This window comes from Myotis nattereri (assembly GCF_964212035.1).
Source record: "Myotis nattereri genome assembly, chromosome: 4".
Taxonomy (NCBI): domain Eukaryota; kingdom Metazoa; phylum Chordata; class Mammalia; order Chiroptera; family Vespertilionidae; genus Myotis; species Myotis nattereri.
In genome coordinates this window covers 21,890,338-21,914,651 of record NC_138079.1, presented here as the reverse complement: position 1 = coordinate 21,914,651, position 24,314 = coordinate 21,890,338, and the positions used below count along the sequence as shown (strand labels likewise).

General features: G+C 37.3%; 1 protein-coding gene across 1 annotated transcript in view; it reads right to left on the bottom strand.

Annotated features, from left to right (window-relative positions):
- LOC308518116 (large ribosomal subunit protein mL37-like) overlaps window positions 1-24,083 on the bottom strand; it is a gene marked incomplete at both ends in the record, with an annotated part of 35,565 nt that extends 11,482 nt beyond the window's left edge. Inside the window, 2 exon segments of the mRNA XM_081089680.1 lie at window positions 22,858-23,345; window positions 23,348-24,083. Of these exon segments, the coding sequence (XP_080945806.1) occupies window positions 22,858-23,345; window positions 23,348-24,083 (1,224 nt within the window).
- Window positions 24,084-24,314: the final 231 nt, after the last annotated feature.

The window sequence follows — 24,314 nt, the reverse complement described above, 5'->3', positions numbered from 1 at the left end:
GACCACGTGGCTCAGTGACAGAGCATCCTTTTGAAGATACATAAAATAAGCTGAAGGACCCAGTAGTTCATGGTTCAATTCCTGGTGTGCACACATGCCTGAGATGCAGGCTTAATCCCCATTGTGGGGTATGCAGGAGGCAGCCAATCATTGGCTCTCTCTTATCATTGATGTTTCTATCTGTCTATACCTCTCCCTGCCTCTCTGAAATCAAAAAAAAATATTTTAAAAAAATAAAAGCATATTAAAAAATTTAATTTTGATTCTTTATAGCCACAACTATATTCCAAGTAGTATTTCAAACATTTTGAGAATGATGTTAGCATGCTTCTGGAAAATATAGCCTTACTATTTCTCAAATAAGTAGAGGAATATTGACTATAATTAAACCTACCTAAAACATAAGCTAGACTCTGGTTTATAGTTATCCATATTTGATTTACATTTCATTTTTGGCATGTATTAAAGTGTGTTACATTGGATAAAACACATGATTATTTGAGTCATCCTTCCTTCATTTCTAATACTTCATATAAGAGAACACAAGAAGTAGATGGAAGAGAAAAGAGGGGCATGGAGGTATTCAGAAAAAAACTTAGGCAGTTATAAGTTAAACCCATGCAAACGCTAAGTCATTGGTTTATAAACTTATTTAACAATACTTCTTTGTCCTGGTTGATGAACAAACTCCAGAGAAGAATTCTATGATGGAAATTACCATGTAAATTTATTTTTGTTCTCTTCTACAAATACTTTTTAATCTAATATTATTGCATATCTATTCACATTCCTGTGACTTGTTCTGATGAAATCTGACTTTATTTTCCCGTTTTACCTATTAATTAGTAGAAGTTAAAGTACTGAGATGACTTTAATATTTTATCTAAATTTGCCCTAACCAGTTTGGCTCAGTGGATAGAGCGTCGGCCTGTGGACTAAAGGGTCCCAGGCTCGATTCCGGTCAAGGGCATGTACCTTGGTTGCGGGCATATCCCCAGTAGGGAGTGTGCAGGAGGCAGCTGATCGATGTTTCTCTCTCATCGATGTTTCTAACTCTCTATCTCTCTCCCTTCCTCTCTGTAAAAAAATCAATAAATATATTAAAAAATATTTTATCTAAATTTATAATCCTGAAATTTGATCATTTTCTTCAATAATTCTGTGTGTTAACTAAATATATTTTATTCTTAATACTTAGTTTGACAATCATAAGTAGGTCTTCCAGAAAGCAGTAATTATATCACTAGAAAATAAAAACTGTTTTAAGCCGATATTAGGTAAGCATTGATTATATAATAGGTGCCCTGGCAAATCTGGTAATCTTAAATAAAATGTGGTGATAAATAAAGGTGTATTTGCATAGAGATGCTGGAAATTCAATTGGGTCCAGTTGAATAGACTGAGGGAAGGAAATGTTACTTTCCATATGAATGGAATCAGGAAAAACTGATACTTTCAGAAGTAGATACTTCTATATGTTAGGAATATCTGCTTTAACAATCTATGGAATCGAGGAAATGCACATGATTAAAGTCATTATTATATACATATACACTATTTCCATCACCAGTTATTGACCTCTGGTGGCAATACAATGGCCATCTTTTAACTAAACATTGTATCAAAAATGTTCATATACCCATTAATCAAAAACATTTAGAAAATTTAAAAAAAATAGGAAGTTGCTTTGTTAAAGTATATGTGAATTTCACAAATAAGTAGCCAATAATAGTCCCAGTGAAAATCACTAATGCAAATTAAATATGAATAACAACAAGCAAAATTCTTTTGTTTGAAGATATATGAAATATTCTGAAGAGCCCTAAGTGAAGAGGATGGTTCATTTATGAAAGTCAAGCTCAAGTTCTTACACCTGCTTTTTCTACTGTATTTGATGATGTTTGACTTGGAGCAAAAGTCTAAGAAGTTAGCATAGGCATAGAAATAAAAGCTGCTAAAGCAGTGCTTCAGACAATGTCACATCAAGGGGGCCACAAAAAATGAAAATTAGTGTTACAAAAGCATTCAGGATATTTAGGATATTTCTAGAGAGAAAGGAAGTACACAAATGTGAACTCCATAGTCTGATCTGGTTTTCTACTCATGAGTTGTAGCTATTGTGAAGATGTTTTTAGTATCCTTATAGTATATCTTGAAGATAGTCTGGTATCTTGCTAGCACTGGGCCATGCAAAAGCTGAGGCTTGCATCCACTAATGATAAGCTTGGTCTACAGAAGATAACTTAAGTGAACTAGGTCTCCAAATCTGCCCTGGTTAGGTACAGATCCTGGTTAATTTTGAAAGAAATTTTAGAGACAGGACAGGTAGTTCTAGGGAATAAAAAGAGGGCCCATGGAGAGGAATGCATACTAGTATGTGAAGAGTAGAAATAGCTCCAAGCTGCCAAGATGCTTACCATACTTTCACAGAGGAGAGGGAAAAGTCACAAGATACTGGGAAGAGGTAAACATATTTTCACAGAGGGTAGAGTAATATTGCAAGATAAGTGGGAGATATAGAGGGGGGCACCACATGGGTTTTGGATTTTGAAACTGATATCCTGAAAAAAGTGACCAATTAGGAAAGCACAGGGTCATAAAATGGGGAAGGGGTCCAATTAGAAGGGAGCATAGATAGACAAAGAACTTCCAGCCTTTAAAAACCTTAGGAAAAGGGGCTCCGTTGGTTATGCCCTTGGAAACCCCTCCCCACATGGGGGTTTGTATTTGCTTCCAATAAATTTCCACACTTTTACTAACAAGTCTGTCAGTTTATTCTTCAAACTTTGTGAGGCAAGAACCCACAGGGAGAATCCGCTCCATGAAACGCTCAATTCAATTTGAAATGAACTGGGCCCAAGCTGATTACCAGAACATGAATCACATTTTTAGGGATATAACATCATTCAGAGATTCCAAAATTTTTCATACATAATGTCCAACACTCAATAAAAAATGACTCACAGGATTTTAGTCCAATGACAATGAATCAACTTATTAAAATTCATATAAATGCAAAGGATCAAAATATAGTTGAAACAATTTTTACTGCAGAACCTAAACTGTAAGATGCCAAGAATTATTATAAAGCTCCAATAAGTGGAACCCTGTGGTGCTTGTGAAAGATAAGGATATAGACCAACGGAATGAGATATTAAATTAAAAAAAACAAACACACAGCACCAATACATATAAGGACACTTAATATGACAAAATGACTTTATAGGGAAGTAGGTAAATGAAGACATCCTATCTACACTAATAAAAAAGAAAAATGGTAATTGGCGTACGGCGATACCTTTTTCATTAGCTAATCAGGGCCATATGCAAATTAACTGCCAACAAGATGGCAGCTAATTTGCATATGTAGGCACAATGCAGGGAGGTGAAAGGGAAAGCAGGAAGAAGCCCCCTGCCACTGACAGTGATCTGAAACCCAGGGGGGAGCTAAGAGCTGGGGGGCAGGGCAAAGGCGGCCCTGGGGCCGCCTTTGCCCTGCCCCCCAGCCATGATGGGGGAATCAGGTGCCTTTGCCGCCCTGGCCAGTGATAGCAGGAAGTAGGGGTGGAGCCAGCGTTGGGAGCTGGGCACGGTCGAAGCTGGCAGTCCTGGGAGCTAGGGGTCCCTTGCCTGGGCCTAAAGCGAAGCCCACGATCGCGGCGCCCCCCCGCTGCCACTGCAGGTCCCCGGCTGCCTGGGCAGGACGCCTAGGCCAGAGGTGTTAGGCCTGGGCAGGGGCGGAGCCTGCAACCGCGGGGAGCTGGGGGTCCCCTGCCCAGGCCTGACACCTCTGCCGGAGGCCTCAGGCCTGGTCAAGGGGCCGATCCGGTGATTGGTGATCGGAGGGTGATGAGGGTCAACTCCTCTGGCTGAGGCATCAGGCCTGGGTGGGGGGCGGAGCCGGGGATTGGGGGGATATGATGGTCCCCTTGCCCAGGCCTGAAGCCTGGGTCAGAGGGGTCAGGCTTGGGCGGGGGGTGGAGCAAGCGATCAGAGGGAGATGGGGGTCCCCTGCCCAGGCATGATTCCTGGGCCAGAGGCCTCAGGCCTGGGCGGGGGCCAGAGGCAGTGATCGGGGGGAGATGGGGTTCCCCTGTCCAAGCCTGACACCTCTGGCGGAGGCGTCAGGCCTGGGCAAGGGGCCGATCAGGCGATCGGAGGGTGATGGGGGTCAACGCCTGAGGGCTCCCAGTATGTGAGAGGGGGCAGGCTGGGCTGAGGGACACTCTCCCCCCCACACACACACCCAGTGCATGAATTTCGTGCACCGGGCCCCTAGTATAATTAAAGCATAGTATGCAAATTGGTCCCTTGCCTGGGAGTTCTTCTGGGAGCTCGACTAGGGGGCAAGCCGGCTGGGGGAAGGGAGAGAGGCCCTGGCAGGCAGCTGGCAGCCGCTAGGGACCCTACCAGTACACAAATTTTTGTGCTCTGGGCCTCTAGTTTTAGTAAACAGTGCTTGGTCAATAACTACATAAAATTATAGTTTCCAATTTGTCTTTAAGCAGAATAAAAATACCTAATTTGAAAATGTAAGTAGATACTACCCACACTTACCAAGTAGCTAAATTGAAAGATAAAGATAATAAATTATACTGAGTGTGGTAAAGGTATAAAGCAACTGGAACCATCTTACAAAGTTGGCAAAACAGCTTTGGGCAACTTATTTGATAGAACACTAAAAACTGAAAGTTATATCTCATGACTCATCTACATTTTTCTACAAAAGAAATGGGTCCATGTTTACCAACAAGACATATAAAAGCAGGTCTATAGCAGCATAATTTATACTGGATAAATGTTAAAAAAAAAAAACAACACCTTAAATATTGATTGATTGTGGTGTATTTATATTAAGGAATCAAATCACAAACTGCAACTATATACATAATAACATAAAGTAAGTAATATTGAAAGAAGCCTGGAACCAGCCACAGAAATAAACATATAAGTCCAGTTATATAAAGTTCAAAAGAGGAAAATTTAGATTTAGATGTCAGAGTACAGGTCCAGTAACCATGGGTTGAAGGGAGGATTTGGGTGTTGGTAATGTATGCCTTGATTAAGATGTGGTTTCAAAGGTGAGTTCACATTGGAAAAATTCATGGAGCTGTACATTTAAGGTCTGTTCAAGTATTTTTAAAATTGAGAATAATCTACCTAAAATAGAAGTATTTATCTTCAGGTGATAGCAATTAGAGGTTCCTTTTAGTTTTATTATTTTTTTTTTCTTTTTAACATGCCTTATAATTTTACAAATTCTCAACTAAAATAATGAATTACAATTAATTTAAAACTAGAACTCTAAAGAAAATAATAAACTACAGAATTAGAAACAAAAATGGGTTGGAGGGGGGAAAGAAGAATAACATGGATATGGTTAAAGGGACATGTATTTTATGACCTAATTTTCATAAGTGAGTATTCCCACATGTAAAATAAAATTGATTTATTGCAAAATAATAACATTAAATCAACATATATGTAGTTGCTTTTAAAATTATTACATTTAAAAAATATTTTTATTGATTCAGAATGGAAGGGAGAGGGAGAGATAGAAACATCAATGATGATAGAGAATCATTGATTCGCTGCCTCCTGCACCCCCCAACTGGGGATCAAGTCCACAGCAGGGCATGTGCCCTGACCTAGAATGGAATCAGAGACCTGGTTCATAGGTCGATGCTCAATCACTGAGCCATGCTTGCTGGGCACTTTTAAAATTATTTTACCCATTCTCTTGTGTTTAAGCAATGTGCAACCTACTAATTTTATGTAATACTAGGGGCCCAGTGCCAAACTCATGCACCTTGAAAGGAACTGTGGGCCGCGAGGCTGTGGTGGGAATAAGGGCTGGTCTCGGTCCATCCTCTGTGCACCCGCCCAGCCTCTCCCATTACCACCCCCAGTGCCCTGTCTACCAGCAGCCACACTCCCTCGGCCGCCACTCCCACACACTAGTTGCACCCCGCACCCGTTGACAGCACAGAACGATTGGGGCTGGCACCATCAGCAGGTGTGAGCGGTGGCTGCTGCCCCAGTTGCCCCTCAGGAGCAGGGGGAGGTGGAGGAGCCCTCAGGGGCGATCAGGGCCAGCAGCCACCACTCGCACCCACTGACGGTGCCGAGAGATCAGAACCAGCAACAGGAGCTGGCAGCGGGTATGAGTGGGGCTGGTGCCAGCAGTGGGTGTGAGTGGCAGCTCTGGTAGCAGGTGCAAGCAACCAGTGGGAATGCGGTACACGGGAGCAAAAAATTTCAGTAACCACCAGAGGCTTGCCCTGATGACAGGGACCAGCACCCCACCTTGGTCTGGCACCCCCGCTCACCTGCTCCACCATCCTGCCGCAGTCGATGCCCGTCATGTTCCGCACTCTGCCACACACTGCCCATGCCCGCCATGTTCCATGCACGCCCCCTGGTGATCAGCGCACATCATAGCAACTGGTTGTTCTGCCATTTGGTCTACTTGCATATTAGGGTTATATATATATAGATTGTCATCAGCAAAATACTCAATTTTTTTTTCCACTGGAGATAAGATAACTGATCAGTATGATCCAGAGAAAACAAAAAAAATTCAGAAAATATGGAAATAATCTGTGGATCCAAGGTTTTTGTTTTGTTTTTGTGTTTGTTTATTTTTTGGTTGAATAAAAATAAAAGCTATAAAAATAAAAATATGATGAGATTGGGAATAAATATACCTAGTTATTTAAATGCTTTAAAAGCTACAAAATAATTTATTCAAGTCAAATAATTACATACACATGCATTTTGATATTGGCTTCTTTTCTGAATCTAGTAGATTTTCAAGGTAGAAAAATTTTGGAACAACTTGGGAAGACAAAAAAAGAGGCATTAACAGGTCTAAGCCTGTTGTTATGCAGCCTGAGTCTCCACTTTAGATAAAATACTGTTAGGCAATTAAGAAACAGTAGTTCACTTGTTTTTCACTTAAATGTGCACTTAGAGTCTTTTGTAAACTTGTGTTTACATGTGAAAAATTAAGAAAATGTTTCATGCCAGTTGCAAGATATAAACTGTATCCTTTCTCTAGATGCCAACGTCCCCCATCTGCCCTTTGGCTGTTACTTTGTGGAACATTTATTTTTGGTTCCATAAACCCTTTATATAAAAAAGGCAATTTAATCCAGTCATCTGAAGCATAACATATGCTTTTTCAGGGTTATCAAAATACCTTACTCTTCTTTTAAAGGATCTTAACTATGAAATTCCAGTATTGGGCTTTCTTCCAAACAGGACTAAAATAGAACTGCAGTTGCACAATAAACAAGAGTTGCTAATTGCCAATTTTGTAGAATTTCTTCAAAACAAAAAAAGGGGGGATATCACTTCAAATTGTGTTTTGGTGGAACTTTTTTCCCTCTATTCATCTTGTTTCTGATAACTCAGGACAATTTCTTTGCACTTGTGCATTTGAATTTTGCCTATGTTTTGGAAGACGAGTTTCTCTTGTTTAATTTTCTTTTTACTAAATGCATTTTCTGCCTTTCTATTCCAGAGTTAGAACTGCAGCAATTTTCAAACTTTTTAATTTATCTTCAAAATATTATGCTTATGTGTTCATCTTCCAGTAGCAATTGAGTAAGATTCTTAAAAGTCATGATTAAAGCAAACAACTTTGATAATGTAGTCATTACGAAGTACTAAAGTTAGCTTCCAGTTGTTTGCCACTATGTTGCTCTTGCCTGCTGTGTTATTGACATTCATTCCTCTGTACTCCTATGTTGCTCAATTTTGAGATAAAATGACATCTTTAAGAATACTTAATTGTTAATGATGAAAATAAATCTCCCATTAAGAGAATATAATTTATTTCATCCAATTTTCCTATTTTTCACTATGGTGTTTAAATAATAGATTGTTTTTCCTGTGATTCATAAAAAACGTTAGGAGAAATAAGAATATGCTTGAAATAAATTATATATTAAAGCATTGGAAGGGATGATTATTCTTATTTGAACATGACTCTGATCTACCTCATTTTTTTTTTCTTAAGAACAGTATTAAATAATTGTATGCTACCTATGTGCTAGGTGCTTAATATAAAATTTCCCAAATTTCTCCCACTAGCTTCCCAGAATGCTTTATAGATTGGCGAACTACAAAGGCTCAGTTAACTCTGAACAGTTTTGTATATTGCTTGTTGCATAGAACCACTTCCCTTCATCCTCTGATTTTTCACTAATATTTCAGATCTAAGTATATAAATAACTTTTAATAATCCTGGATTATTTAAACGAGGCACATTTCTTTACCATGTGTTTACATAACTCCCCTGTACTTTCTGTTTAGTAAATAGAGCATATAACACTTGAAATACTGTCTTAATTTTAAGCTTTTCTCAAAGGACTGTAATCTTCTTTCTGAAGGTATGATCTACACTTTCAGAAACTAGAAACTTTGAGGTTACATGTATATCTCTATTATCTATCTATCTATCATCTATCATCTATCTACCTATTATCTATCTAGTATATCTCCCTATTACTAATAGATTTCTGATGGACAAATATAGATACACCCTATATATAAATTTATTAAATGAAAGACTGATGTTTAGTGTGAGCCATTGAATGGAATAGGGATTCTTGACAGGAAAACAAAAGGGAGAATGTTCATAACTAGGAGTATGTAAATCACATCAGTCTATAAATATTTGAAAGAATTAACTTTAAGAGGAGGAATCAAAATTCTGAGGGAACTAGGCCAAAAGTGGCTTGAGACATATTTGGATAAATCATGTTTTGGCTTAGGAGATGGGTCTTCATATGCAAGCCAAAAAAAGGACCATTGCTAGTGATGTGAAAGCCAAGGTCAGCTTGTTAGCTCCAGGAAGCCATTACTGGGGCTCATTTTGTGAAAGTTGCATGACTAGTACCTATTTTCATTCCAAGCCAGAGAGGCAAGGCCAGAGATTGGCTCATGATTTCAGCAGAGAAGAGATGATGTTGGAGGTTGGATCCGTGGGGCCTGCCAATACCTCCTGGTGCCTTTAAGCACAGTCTATGGCATAGCTCCTAATTATGCAAAACCCAGCCAGGATTTTCACTCCAGAAGCAATTTTCCAGATGTATGCCACATACGAAATACAAAACCAATTGTTATAAGATATTAAAAGTTTGACTCTTTAACAGAATAGTGAGAAATCGTTTGAAAGTTTAAGTAGGAAGAAAGGAGAGCATCTACCACACTTGAACATAACCCATAACAACGATGAAGTATCAGAGATTTTACAACCGCTTCCAGTTGGGAAGCCTGCCATGGACATTGTGCCCTCACAGAACTGTCAGCTTTCAGTTAGGGAAGGTAGTAAGGGGGATGCTCAGAGAACAGCTGAGAATATAGGGAGGCACTTGCTAAGGACGGCTTATCAGGTAGAGATAGTGAACAACAGGTCTTAGAGGATGGGGAAAGGCAGAGATTTAGCATAGATTGTTAAGTGTGCACAGTAGAATCTAAGGGATGACAGACAGTCTGGGTGTCAGGAATTCTAGTGCCGCTGCACTGAGTTGAATGCTCTTCATGATGACCTACAGCCTAGATGCTTTTGGAGAAAGTGATTTTGAACTAGATAAATTATTTGTGGGTTATATAAAAACATTTCAAAGGGAACCTGGGTTTTAATAACTTCAATTTCATATAGTGGATTCTCTTAAAAATCAGACTGCATGATAGTACTCTTTTAAGAAGATAAAGAATCCCTACTCCCACCATCATTTTCCTGTTTTTCAAAAAAAAAGGCAAACCTGTCACCAATCCTTACTTTTATCAATAGGCACTATTTTAGGATTAACACAAAACATATGAACAAAACACTCCAAAAACAAACAAACAAACAAACAAGAAAACCTCTAGGCCCTAGCTTGTTTGGCTCAGTGGACAGAGTGTCGTAAGCCTGGAAATGGAAGGGTCTTAAGTTCAATTCCAGTCAAGGGCACATGCAGGAGGCAGCCAATCAATGATTCTCTCTTATCATTGATGTTTCTATCTCCCTTTCTTTCTCTCTTCCTCTCTGAAATCAATAAAGTTATATTTTTTTAAAAAAGCCTCTAGAACACTGAAATTGATATCTGTGCTGATAGTAAATAATTCTAAAGACCACATAGCAATTCCACCTGTTTTGCCCAGCCACAAATTAAGGAGGGAGAAAATATCTGAATAATAATGAACAATAATGGAAAATAGAAAAGTCTATCAAGTTCTAATTCTTTTATACCTTTATTACCTCCTCTGAATAATATTCATTATAAAGTTTAGTCATAATATTACTAAATTTTATATTTATATGTGTGTACATGTATGTACATTTTAATATTATACCTTGTATTTACTTGAGACTTTAAATGGGGCTGTCTTATTTTTCCTACATTGCCAATTTCTAATTCAGTTTTTTGATATATAGTAGGCTGTAAAAAGATATTTGTCAGATGAGTAAAAGAATGAATAAATTGGTGAGTGCACACTAAACTGAGAATTGATTTTTGGCAGTTCCTTTTTTTTAAATATATTTTACTGATTTTTTTACAGAGAGGAAGGGAGAGGGATAGAGAGTTAGAAACATCAATGAGAATCATTGATCAGCTGCCTCCTGCACTCCCCCTACTGGGGATGTGCCTGCAACCAAGGTACATGCCCTTGGCTGCAATCGAACCTGGGACTCTTCAGTTCCCAGGCCGACGCTCTACCCAGTGAGCCAAATCGGCTAGGGTGGCATTTTCTAAGTATATTTATTTAATATGGAAAATATTTATTTAACATATTATTTTGTATTTATTGCATTAATATTAAGTTGCAGATGTATTATATATTATCCTATAACCATTCTAATGTTATGATAAATCTATATTTTCATTTACTTCCAGTCATAAAATAAATAAGTCTAGAAAAGTAACATTCAATATGGTGACTATAGTTAAAAATATGGTATTGTATATTTGAAAGTTGTTTAGAGAGCAGATCTTAAAACTTCTCATCACAAGAAAATAACTTGTTACTGTGTGTGGTAATGGATGTTAGCTAGATTTACTGGGGCATTCATTTTGTAATATATACATATATCAAAACATGTTGTGTACCTAAAACTAATATAATGTTTTGTGTCAACTATATCTCAAAATAATTAATTTCACAGCAACTTGTGCAGATTTTTTTATATTTTAAATTATTTTTATGTATCAATTATCAATTTCTATTTATAAAAATGGTATTTTTGGTCAAAAATTATATATATATATACATATATATATATATATATTCCTCACAGCTATAAATCTACTTTTGCTCACCCCTGTATACAAAAATAACCATTACAGAAACACTGACCTTTTGAACTCCACTACTTAGGTAATAAAGTCCTGATCTAAAATTTGTTTCCAAAGTCAATGCAAAGACTGAAATACAGATGGGTCGGCAGGTCACATGTTCCCCTTAGAAAACGTTTGCTCTTCTTACAAAGCCGTGCTGACACCGCAGAGGTGGGTGGGATCACAGAACAATTTTATTCTAGCCTCTGAACACACCTCCTCAGCTCCATCTGGAATGCTGACCTTACAGGAGAAACGCTGCAGTTTTGAAGGCAGCAATATCTCTGCATTTCGCAGGCTTAGCGACTCATCCTGGCACCTCAGAAGCACCACACACACATGCACGCTTACTCACACACATGAGCACACCTATACACTCGTGGAAAGACAATGTCCTCCCAGTTAATAGTTCATTTTCTGAAAACATAGTTTCTGATCACTCTATCTTGTGTTTAGTCACAGGACTTCTCTGTGTTAAAAATATATAAGGAACCAACTACCACTAACTCTTCAAAAGATGTTCTATTTTTATTTTAATGTTTTGAAATTTATAATATGCTAAAATAAAGATTTCCCTTTTTTCTTTCATATTTAAAACTGTCCATATATCAATATATCAGGATCTTTCATTTTCTCTCTCTCTCTCTCTCTCTCTCTCTCTCTCTCTCTCTCTCTCTCTATATATATATATATATATATATATATATATATATATATATATATATACACACACATATACTCTGTTTTGCAGGTTAATGGAGTAATGCTTCATGTACTAGTTATATTTGCAAACAATGGAGATATAGCAAATTCAGAGAGGAACTCATTTGACTAGAAGTGAGAGGAGATTAGAAGCTTTGACACCCTCTTCCAGGTTTAAGCAGTTCCATCCTCTTCCTCTAATTTATCTGTGCACTTCTCTCTATCCTTTCTACTAATTAGTTGATAGAAAGCCTTTTTCGCACTGTTTGGGGTATGGTTTTTTAGTAAGACATTTAGTTATTTAATTAAATGAGGACAGAAATGCAGGCTTTCCACCTACATCTCCTATGGTCAGTAAATTTGTTCAATATCTTACTTTAATTTGCTCTATTACAATCTGTATGGGCAAGCAGAATCCTCAATGTACTACACAATTAATTACAAGTTAATACATTCCACTGAAGAATTTACCACACATTTTCTAGTTACACAGTAATAGTCAATTTACTCGTAACAGTTCCTGTCTATTGTGTGGTTTCTTGTTCAATATGCCAGATTTTAACATACGTCAGATAAAATTATCAACCAAGGTTCTTATTCTACTTAAGTCTGGGATAAAGCTTAAGGAATACGTAATATTGGTGGCTTGGTTTTCATAAATTATTTATTTTATTATAAAGACTAACTAATCAAATGTTGACATGCAGAATGGTCTCCATGATATCTCTTTATGTGGACATCTGGATAAAATAGTTCACAAAAATCCCTCCTGTTCTATCTTATGAATTCCCCAGTTTGTTCCACATTGACTTAGAGGACAGGCCATATGGAGATAAATACACAGTTCATATCAATAGCTGAAACTAACTTCTTTTTGCTTTCTATATCTAAAACCACTAAAGATAACCCTAAGGTCATGGACTATATAAATGAACAAACTAGTCAAGGCCGCCTGTATTAATCAAGTATTGTAAAAAAAAAAAAAAAAAAAAAGTTGGGAAACAACAAATTCCACAAACTAAATGACATTGAACAATAATTATTTCATACACTTAAGTGTACAGATCTATTTCAGATGAGCTAATCTAAACGAAGTTCAGCTTGGAGACTCTGCTTCACTGCAGGCTAGTAACAGTCTGTTCAAACGATTTTCAATGGGGCCTGACAGAAGGAATTGTAGGTACACAAAAAATCCTCATCGGTAATCATAGAAGCATAAGTGGATGAGCTGAACTACAGAAGCACAAAAGAAAAATCTGCATATAATATGTCCAATAATATCTCATTTGTCCAAGTGAGTCACATGGCTGAGCTCATAGGCCAGCTATGAGGATCAATAATCTGCCCACTTTTCAGTAAGCCCAACGAAAATGGAGTTGAAATATTATTTTCCCAAGGAGATAGGAAGGAGGAGTGAATGTTGATAAAGAGTAATCTAATATCAGAATTTAGTTTAAATTTTATTAGATGTGTTAAGATAGATAATGGTTTAGGAAACAGTTATTAAAATTATCTTCTTTTGATATGTATATATACATTTTCTTTTGAGATAAATATACATATGTATATGTATATATATATATACATATGTATATGTATATATATATACATACATATATCTATATATATATAATATATATATATATAATATATATATATATATATATATAGAGAGAGAGAGAGAGAGAGAGAGAATTGGTGGTGCCTAAATTATAACAGTCACACATTGAACACTAATATTATTCTTTTAAAAGAAAGGCCATGAATTTTGCAATTTTCAATATTAAAAGCCTACTTTTTATTATTTTAGTCACTCTTTCTACTAATTTAGGTATTTTATTAATGGTCACAGAGAGATAATCAAACATAAAAAACACACGAAGTTGAATATTGAATAGATTCAAATGTAATTGTTATTTAAAACTTAATTAAAAGTACATTTTTGAAGAAATTTTATATATAAACATTATTTTAAAAAATATGCATTTATTTACTTCAGAGAGAGAGGAAGGAAGAGGGAGAGAAAGAGAAACATTGAAGATAGAGAAAAGTAAATCAGCTGCTTCCTGCATGCCCCATACTGGGGATTGAGCCCAAAAACCAGGCGTGTGCCCTGATCTGGAATCAAACCAGCAAGCTTTTGGTGCAAGGGACAAAGTTCAACTGAGCCACACCAACCACAGTATAAACATTTTTTTTTAATTCTTTAATGTTGAAAGTATTACATATGTCTTTCTTTTCCCAAACATTTCTTTTATAAATGTCAAAATTTTACTTGTTGAGGCAGTCATAAATGATGACCAAAAAACACTTAACTTTTGTGTAATTGTATTTTAATAATGAAGTCAAAATAAATCAATTTTTAAGTATCAGAATAAATTGCATCTACTTTGATTTAGTTTATATTCAGTAATTATAAATAATGATTTATGTTTATATGTGATCACAAGAGGTAATTATCAGTTAAAATAGCTTAAGAAATTGGTGCATATAATTTTAAAAAGTACAAATTATTAAATGTAATCAAAAGGGCTAAATTGAAAGTATCTTTTAACATTAAAGAAAAATTACAAAAGAAAGTGATTTGTCAACTAGAATAATAATAGTTAATTTGGTAGTATTAGGTACAGAGAATATAATTTATATTGTAACAGATTTTCAATTATAGCTATAAAAGAGGCTAAGACTTTCATGTCACTAATAGCAAATTATGTCATTTTAAAATATAATGTTGTTACTTAAAACCTCCAGCCATTTTAATTTTTAAAAATCACTGTGTTAATAATCCAGATGTTTCATTTTAATTACATCAAACATCTGGATATTTTGGGACATCTGTTTAGCTTCCTGTTTTACAACATCCAATTCTAAGTTTTAAATTTAACCTTAGCATTTGTCTATTAAGAAATATGGGACAAACACACACCCATAAGCTTATATTGTCATGTGCAAATTCTCCCTAAAATTCCAATTCCCAAATAAATCAATGACTGCGTGAAGCAGGCTTTTTAAAAACATGTGTTCCTGTTTATATCTATGTGATATATATATAATTATGCCCTGTGGTTTGCAAAAATGAAATTTATTGCATATGTTAGAATAAGAGAATAATTTTCATGAATAATGCATTCAAAAACTATTTTCAGGTAAACCATTAAATTTTTAATTATAAACTGACTTCCTGAAAGACCTAAACTATATATAATTGAGTTTATCAGGTGTCTTTATGATAACTTATAGTTATCAATATTCTCAGTTCTGAAAAACTCAACCAAGGTTTTTGAATGTTTTTAACATTTCTTATTCATTGATAAAATTAGGTAACATTATAGATGAATGTTTATGCAGATTTACTCAAGTCCTAGTGACTAATATTTTCAACAATTTCGTGTCCAAGTTTGGCTGACAAGATAAGAACAGTTGCTAGAGTGGCTATCTTTAAAAGTCATAGCGGACTCTGCTAAAAAATATATTTTGATTCAGCAGGTTATAGAAATGACCAAGACTCTGCTTCTGACATGCATAACAAGGAGAGGAACACATTTCTGAATCCTAAGAAAATAGTCTTATTGAAGTCTGGGCAAAAATTGGGTTTTTATGGAAAGTAACCTCACAGAGTGATCTAGCTGTAAATTCTAAACTGGCCAGGTCAGGGTGGATAATCAGGCCTCAGGCATGTAACTTTTTTTTTCTAATCCTCACCCAATGATACTTTTTCCATTTTTTAGAGAAAGTGAAAGGGAGAGGGAAAAACAAAGAGAAATATCTATGTAAGAGAAACCCATGGATTGGTTGCCTCCTCAGGGCCCATGCTGGGGAGGAGCCTGTAACTCAGGTATGTGTCCTTGACTGGAATCCCGCAGGCCAAGGCTCTATCCACTGAGCCAAACCAGTTAGAGCAGGCATATACCTTTTAGTAGCAGGTTTAACCTTGTCTTTAGCAGGCCATGACCATTGTTTCTGTACATCTACTTTTTAAAATTTATCTTTATTGTTAAAAGTATTATCGACGTCCCATTTCCCCCCATTGGCCTTTTCTTCTGTGCATCTATTAACACACCTTTGAAATAACTACTCTCAAGAGAGAAAATAATCTTATTCACTATCCTGTAATCCAGTCCCTTTCTTGCTTCCCCTACCTCTATGTAATCTTCCTTACTTCCCTCCTTAATTTCAAATAGATAAAAGAAGCTGCTATTATTCTCCAGAACATTTAAAATCTTGCTCCCTGGTGCATGCCATCAGTTTGGGTAAATAAACACATAATTCTCTACAGGTTTGGGCATTTTCTACATTGACAGCAATATAAGGCATTGCACCACACTAAATTCCAACGGTCATTTAAAATATCCTATGAATGGCCCTGGCCAGTGTTGCTCCATGGTTAGAATATTAGCCCACAGACCTAAGGGTTGCAGGTTCGATTTCCAGTCAAGGGCAAGTACCTTGGTTGCAGGCTGGCTACCTGGCCTGAGTCTGGGCACCTGTGGGAGGCAACCAATCTATGTGTCTCACTCACATCAATGTTTCCCTCTCTCCCCCTCCTTCCTCTTCTCCCCTCTCTCTAAAAAAATCAATGGAAAAATATCCTAAGGTAAGGATTACCAAAATAAAATATCCTATGGGTTATCACTTTTCTTTCATCACATAATTTCTAATTTTCAGAAGGTTAATGGTATAATAACATATAAGTATGAAATTAAATATTACACATTTAGAAAATGTTTATATATGTTCATAAATGTTCATACATATTTCTAAAATAGAAACTTTAATACCCCACTCTTACTAATGGATAGAATTACCAGACAGAAGCTAAGGAATTAAAGGACTTGAATAACACAATGTACCAATAAGATCTAACACATACACAGAGCATTCTACGCACAACAGAAACAGATGATTCTCAAGTACACATGGGATGTTTTCCAAGACAGACCATATATTAGGACATAAATTAAGTCTCAATGTACTTAAAAAGACAGGTGTAATACAAAGCATCTACTTCAGCCACAATGAGATCAAGTTAGGGATAAATAACAAGAAAAGTTGGAAAATTTACAAATTGGTGGAAATTAAACAACGTAATCTAAAAGGCAACAGATCAAAGAAGAAATCACAAGGGAAATTATAAAATACAAGTGAATGTAAATGAAAGCACATGCTAAAACTTAGGGGACACAAAGAATCTTTGCTAAATGAGAAGTTTATAGTTATAAATGCTTACATTTAAAAACAAACAAACAACAACACAGGAAATACATCAAATCAACAACCTTAATTTTACACCTGAAACTAGAAAAGAACAAATAAAACCCAAAGCTAGCAGAAAGAGGAAATAATAAAATTAGACTTGGATAAACAAAATAAATAGAAAAAAAATGATAGAAAAAATCAGCAAAACCCAAAATGAGATAAACAGAATTGACAAAAATTTAGCTTGATGAACTAAGATAAAAAGACAGAGGCTCACCCGACTGCTGGGGCTCAGCGGTTGAGTGTCTACCTATGAACCAGGAGGTCATGATTCGATTCCTGCTTGGGGCATATGCCTGGGTTGCAGACTGGATCCCCAGTGTGGAGCCTGCAAGAGGCAGCCAATCAATGATTCTCTCTCATCATTGATGTTTCTATATCTCTCTTCCTCTCCCTTCCTCTCTGAAATCAATAAAATTATATTTTAAAAAATGACAGAAGACTCAAATAATCAAAATCAGAAATGAAAGTGAGGACTTTATTACTAATTCCAGATAAATAAGAAAGATTATAAGAGAGTACCATAGGCAATTGTAGGCCAATAAATTGGATAACCTAGATAAAACTGACAAATTTCTAGAAACACAAAACCTACAAAAGCTAAATCATGAAGAAATAGAAAATCGGATTAAATGTATAAATAACAAGCAGAACGAATCATTAACAATAACTTTTGAACAACAACATTGACCAAAAACCCTGTACCTTTGTGCTTTATGAATTCTAAAAAAATACATTTAAGAACTAACAACCAATACTTTTCAAACTTTTTCAAAAGATGTATACTTGTTCTAAGAGGCTAACATTACCTTAATACCAAAGTCAGGCCAAAAAAACCTATAATAATTAAAATCACACACCAATATCCCTGATGAACACTGATGGAAAAATTCTCATCAAAATACTAGCAAACCAAATTGAAATGATTAAATACCACAAGCCAGTGGGATTTATTCCTGGAGTGCAAGGATGTTTAAACATACAAAATATTGATCAACATCACATTAACAGAATGAAAGAAATAAAACATAAACATCTAAATTAATATAGAAAAAGCATTTGATAAAATTTAACACCCTTTTATGATAATATCTCTCAGCAAACTAGGAATAGAAGAAAACCACTTTAACATAATAAAAGCCATATTTTAAAATCCTACAGGAAATGATGGGATTTCATACCCAACTGGGAAAGAATAAAAGCTTTTTTTCTCTAAGATCAAGAACAAAGCAAGGAAACTCTCTTTCACCACTTCTATTCAGCATATTACTGGAAATCCTGGCCATAGCAATTAGGCAAGGGGGAAAAAAGCATCACATTGTAAAAAAAAATAAGTAAAATTATCTCTGATGTCAGATGATAACATCTTGTATGTACAAAAATCTAAAAATTCTACAGATAAACTGCTAGAATAAATGAATTCAGCAAATTAGCCAGATACAAAATTAATGAACAAAAATCAGTTGCATTTCTATATATGAATAATAAACAATTTGAAAAGGAAATTAAGAAAATAATGTCATTGTTAATATAATGAAAATTATATTATAATTATAAATTTTATTTATAATTCCAACTTACATTTAATAGAATAAAATACTTAGGAATTAAACAAGAGGAGAAAGACTTGCACAATAGAAATCACAAAAGATTCCTGAAAGAAAATAAAGACAAACAAGTGGGAAAACATCCCATGTTCACAGATTAAAAAAATAATAATAATCTTAAGATGTAAATATTACTACAAGTGATATATAAATTTTATAAAATCCTTATCAAATTTCCAATGAAATTTTTTCCAAATGACATTTTTTTCAGAATTAGAAAACCCATCCTGGAATTCATATGGAATCTCTAGAGACCCCAAAACACAATGATCCTTAAAAAGAGCCAAAAATCATACTTCCTGATTTGAAATTTTACTACAAAGCTACAGAAATCATAACAGTGTGGAAGTGGATAATGGCAGATATACGTATATACCAGTGGAACAGGATGGAGAGTCCAGAGATAAATCCTTGAATATATGTTCAAGTTGTTTTTGACAAGGATACCAAGGCAGTTAAATGGGGTCGGGTGCGGGGGGCAGACAAGACAGTCTTTTCAAAAAATGATGCTGGTAAACTGGATATCGACATGCAAAAAGGTGAAGTTGAACCCTAACCTTTGCCACATATAAAAATGTACTAAAAATGGAATTATAGGCTAAATATAAGACCTAAAACTTTTAGAAGAAAATACAGGGCAAAGTTTTATGACATTGGATTTGGCAATGGTTTCTTGGATATAGCACCAAAGGCATAGTCAACAACAACAACAACAAAGATAAATTGAACTTAATGACAATTTTAAAATATATGCATCAAAAAACATAGTCAACAGAGTAGTGAAGTGGGAGAAACATTTTTAATCATATATCTCAAACAGATTTAATATTCAGAATATACAGAGAACTCCTAAAATTCAAGAAAAATGAATTATCCAAAAAAGGGCAATGGTATTGAATAGAAATTTCTCCAAAGGAAGGCGTAAGAATAGCCACAATGCACATGAATAGATGCTCAACATCACTAATGACTAGTAAAATGTAATCAAAACTGCAATAAGATACCATCTCATATCCATTATTAAGAAAACTACTATCAAAACGAAGAAAATAGAAAATGACAAGGATGTGGAGAAATTAGAACTCTTGTGCACTGTTGATGGAAAGTAAAATGGTAAACTGCTATGGGAAACAGCATGGCACTTCCTAAAAAAAACAAAACAAATAAAAAATAGAAATGCCAAATGAACCAGCAATTTCATTTCTGGGTATATATTCCAAAAAATTCAGTATGGTCTCAAAGAAATATTTTCACACTCATACTCATTGCATCATTAATCACAATAGCTAAAGTATAGAACCAACCCATGTGTGAATCAACAGATAAAGAGGTAAGCAAAATGTGGTATGTTCAAGCAGTGGAATATTATTCATCCTCATAAAGGAAGTCAATTCTAACATATACTATAACTTGGATGAAAATTGAGGACCTTATGCTAAGTGTAATAAGCCAGTCATAAAAAGGTCCATAGAGAAGAGCAGTGGTTGCCAGGTGCTGAGGTGAAGGGGTAGAGGGGGTTATTGTTTAATGGGTACACAGTTTCAGTTCCACAAGATGAAAGAGTTCTGGAGATGGATGGTGGTGATGGTCGCACAAAAATGTGACTGTGCCTAATGCCACTAAACTGTACACTTAAAATGGGTAAGGAAATAAATTTTATATTATATGCATATTTTACCACTGAATGGAATGTATTTATGTAAAACATAGGAATATATAATTCTAGATTACTGTTTAGCATGAAAATGTTTACTATCTCTGCCCTATCTCCACTCCATCCTGGGTCTCCAGCATCTAACCAGCCCCAGCTACAGTGTGTACATTAAATAACTATTGTTGTAGTTTGGATTAATTTCTAGTTACTTAATAAAGATAACTAAGTGCATTTGTGTATTTTCTCTTAAAACACACCTCGTCCATGCTCATCATAGTAATACCACCTGTAACAAACTATTGAAAATAAACTCACCCATTCCATAAAAAGATAAATTATTTAAAGTCAAATAGTCTCTCTTGTTTACTACCCTGTTGTATCTGTATCCTTTAAAAAAAACTTTGCAAATAAAATTTTCAAAATAAAATGTGCATACTATCTCTCTATATAAAGCCCTACTATGCAAATAGTCCAAATGGCAGAAAAACCTAACAACAGAACATCTGAACAACCGGTTGCTATGATGTGCGCTGACCACCAGGGGGTGTGCATGGAACATGGCAGGCATTGGCAGCAGGTGGCAGAGCATGGAACATGGCAGGTGCTGGCCATGGCAGGATAGTGGAGCAGGTGAGCGGGGCCGCCAGACCAAGGTGGGGTGCCAATTGCTGTCACTAGGCGAGCCTCTGGTGGTTAGTGAAAATTCTTTGCTCTTGCACGCCACAGTGCTGCCCAGTGCTCGCACCTGCTGCCAGCACTGGCCCCGCTCGAACTCACTGCCAGCACTGGAGCCACCACTCACACCCGCTGATGGTGCTGGCCCTGCTCGCACCCACTGCTGGCGCTGGCCATGATCATTCGGCTTCTCTACCTTCCCCTGCTCCTGAGGGGTGATTGGGGCCGGCAGCCGCCTCTTGTACCCACTGCCAGCACTGGCCCTGCTCACACCTGCTGCTGGCACCAGCCCCAATCACTCCATGCAGTGAGCGGGTGCTAGCAGGACTGGCACCATCAGACATGGGAGCTGTGGTGGCGGGAGTGGGGCTGCTGGCGGACAGGGTACCAGGGCTGAGGTGGGAAGGGCCAGAGTGGGTGCAGAGGATGGGCCAAGACCTACCCCTGTGCCCACTGCAGTTTTGTGGCCCACAGTTCCTTTCAAGGTGCACGAATCCATGCACTGGGCCCCTAGTTTTCAAATAAAATAGCAACATTTTATTTCCAAAAAAAATACAAGTATAGGTCACTGATTGACATCAAGCAACTAAACAGTGTCAATTTTTTTTTTCTAAATTAAATTCAAAGCAGATGCACTAAAAGTAACATTAATTCAGCAAATACTTATTGAAGTTTAAATGCATCAATTATATAAAACTCATGAAGCTCTTTAGAAAATAACAAATTTATCTCAAGAAATATAGCACTGATAATTCAATAATTATGTGTAGAAATATGTGCAGAATGCAAAGTTGCACATATTATGGTTGGATCAATTTTACATTTGCTATTAGAAACTACTTTTCAACAAATATTGGTGATTATTTTATGTACTAAAATATACATATGTCAACTCATATACATTATTTTTATTTTCATATATTGTGAATACATTGCCTCCTCAATGCTTCAGTTGAGGCTGAAATAGAAATATTTCTAATAACAGCATACAATGGTACATTTAATTTCGCAGCATTAATGTGAAGCAATCAACAAATGGAAGAAAACATTTTATCACAGATAAACAATACATTGGGTGCTATATATGAGGACTGAAATAACAAATAGGAATAAATTACAGGATAAGAGAAGCTAAAACAGTTTTGATAAAATACATCTTTATTCAGAGATAGATAAACAAGATTAACAAAATTGGACAAAAACAATGTTAGGAAAAGGAATCATCACATAGATACAGACATTGGAAATGAATTATTACAAGAAGCAGTATATTTGAAAGTAATCGTTGTGCATTTGTCCATAGTTGTAAAATTATGGACTCTACTCAGATGGCCTAGGTTAAATCAGCTCTACAATTTCAGGGCATGACCTTAGATGATTTACTAAATCTCTTGGTGCCATCTGTGAAATATACACGTTGTAGTACTTCATGTGGCTGTGCAGATTAAATGAACACTTGTTCAGCATAGTGTCTGGCAAATTGTTATCCTATATAATAAAAGCCTAATATGCTAAGTGTCCGGTTATCCGGTCGTCCATTCAACCAATCAAAGCATAATATGCTAATGCTATGCTAAGGCTGCTCAATCACTTCTATGACATGCACTGAACACCAGGAGGCAGATGCTCTGACTGGTAGGTTAGCTTGCTGCTGGGGACACCAGGGGGACACCACCTTCTTTTTGATCACTGGGAGGCACCAAAAATGCTGATAGAGGAGCTGGTCTGAGTCCACCCAGACCAGATTCTTGATTCCCTCACTAGAGGCCAGATCTGTGGTGTTCAGCTGTAAGACCAGGAAATGGAAGACTCGGCCATCAGTGCCCACACTCTGCACGACTACTGGCTGCTCCAAAACCTTCGCGTTGTTCCCATAGAGAAGCCGGGCCTGGGCCAGGGCATTGCCAAAGGCAAACAGGATCATCTTGGCCCTCAGCTGATCTGGTTGAAAGCCTAGCGGTCGGATATTGGCTGCCTCCAGCAAATACAGGGTGTGGGGATAGGGGTAAGGATAACCCTCCTGGAAACCTGTGTCGTCTTTCTCATCATAAACATTGGATTCCTGAAGACCAATAGTGGGAGATATGGGATAGAACGTCTCGAGAACATGATTCTTAGTAGCTCAACTTCCTCTCTGGAGGCGATGGGGGGCAGAGGATCCTTGGCATTCAGCCGGGTTCCGCTAATACCATCGACCTGAAGGAGAACAGACTCTCGGTTCCAGGTGGTGGATACCCTGGAGTTTTTGGCGCAGATCCGCCTGGCCAGAGCAGGATGCTTTAAAATCTGGGATTTACACAGCTGTATCAGGCTTTCCACAATGACGGGGCAATAGGTCTTTCTCTTGGGGATGTCTTCAGTGGAGTGCCAGAGACGGGCATGAGAGATCACGTTCAGAACGCGTTCATCTTGGTTCTCTATGTGGTTCCGTGGGTCGTCAACAAGGCTAAGTACTTTGTCGGGAAGACCTTCAATTAACTTGGTCTTGGTGAGCCAGAGGGCCTGCTTTACACCCTCCAGGAGGCGGCAGCGCTGGTGGAAGGTGTGGCAGGTCCGGTCCTTGTACAGCGGATGCTTGTGCACGGGGGTCGGCTGGCGGAACCTTGGATGCGTCCAGCCGCGATCCCAGGGCGGGAAGACCGGCCGCGCCAGCCAGGGCACGAAGTGCATCTTCCCCGCGTAGGTGATGGGCTCCAGTCCAGGGATTTCGTACACCCTGTCCAGGGTAGGAGGCTCGGGCTTCCGCGTGGAGCGGACGACCCACTCGTACGCCCCGCGTTTCGGGGCCACACAGCCCCCAAGGCCGAGCTGTCCGGGGCGAGCCAGCACCAGCCTGGCCGGCCCCGACGCCAACGCCATGCCCGCCGACTTGCTCTCCTCAAGACCTCCACCAGGACGCCGCCATCTTCCCGTGCGCAAGGCCAATTGGGACTGAGTGAGACAGGCCAGACATGCCCTGAAGCCCTCCTGCAGTCCCTCCCCAGCTGGCCAACCTCTCGCGTCCCTCCCCAGCCCCAATCAGTGAGGTCCCTCAGCCTGGCCTGCACCCTCTCACAATCTGGGACCCCTTGCAGGACATCGGAGAGCCAA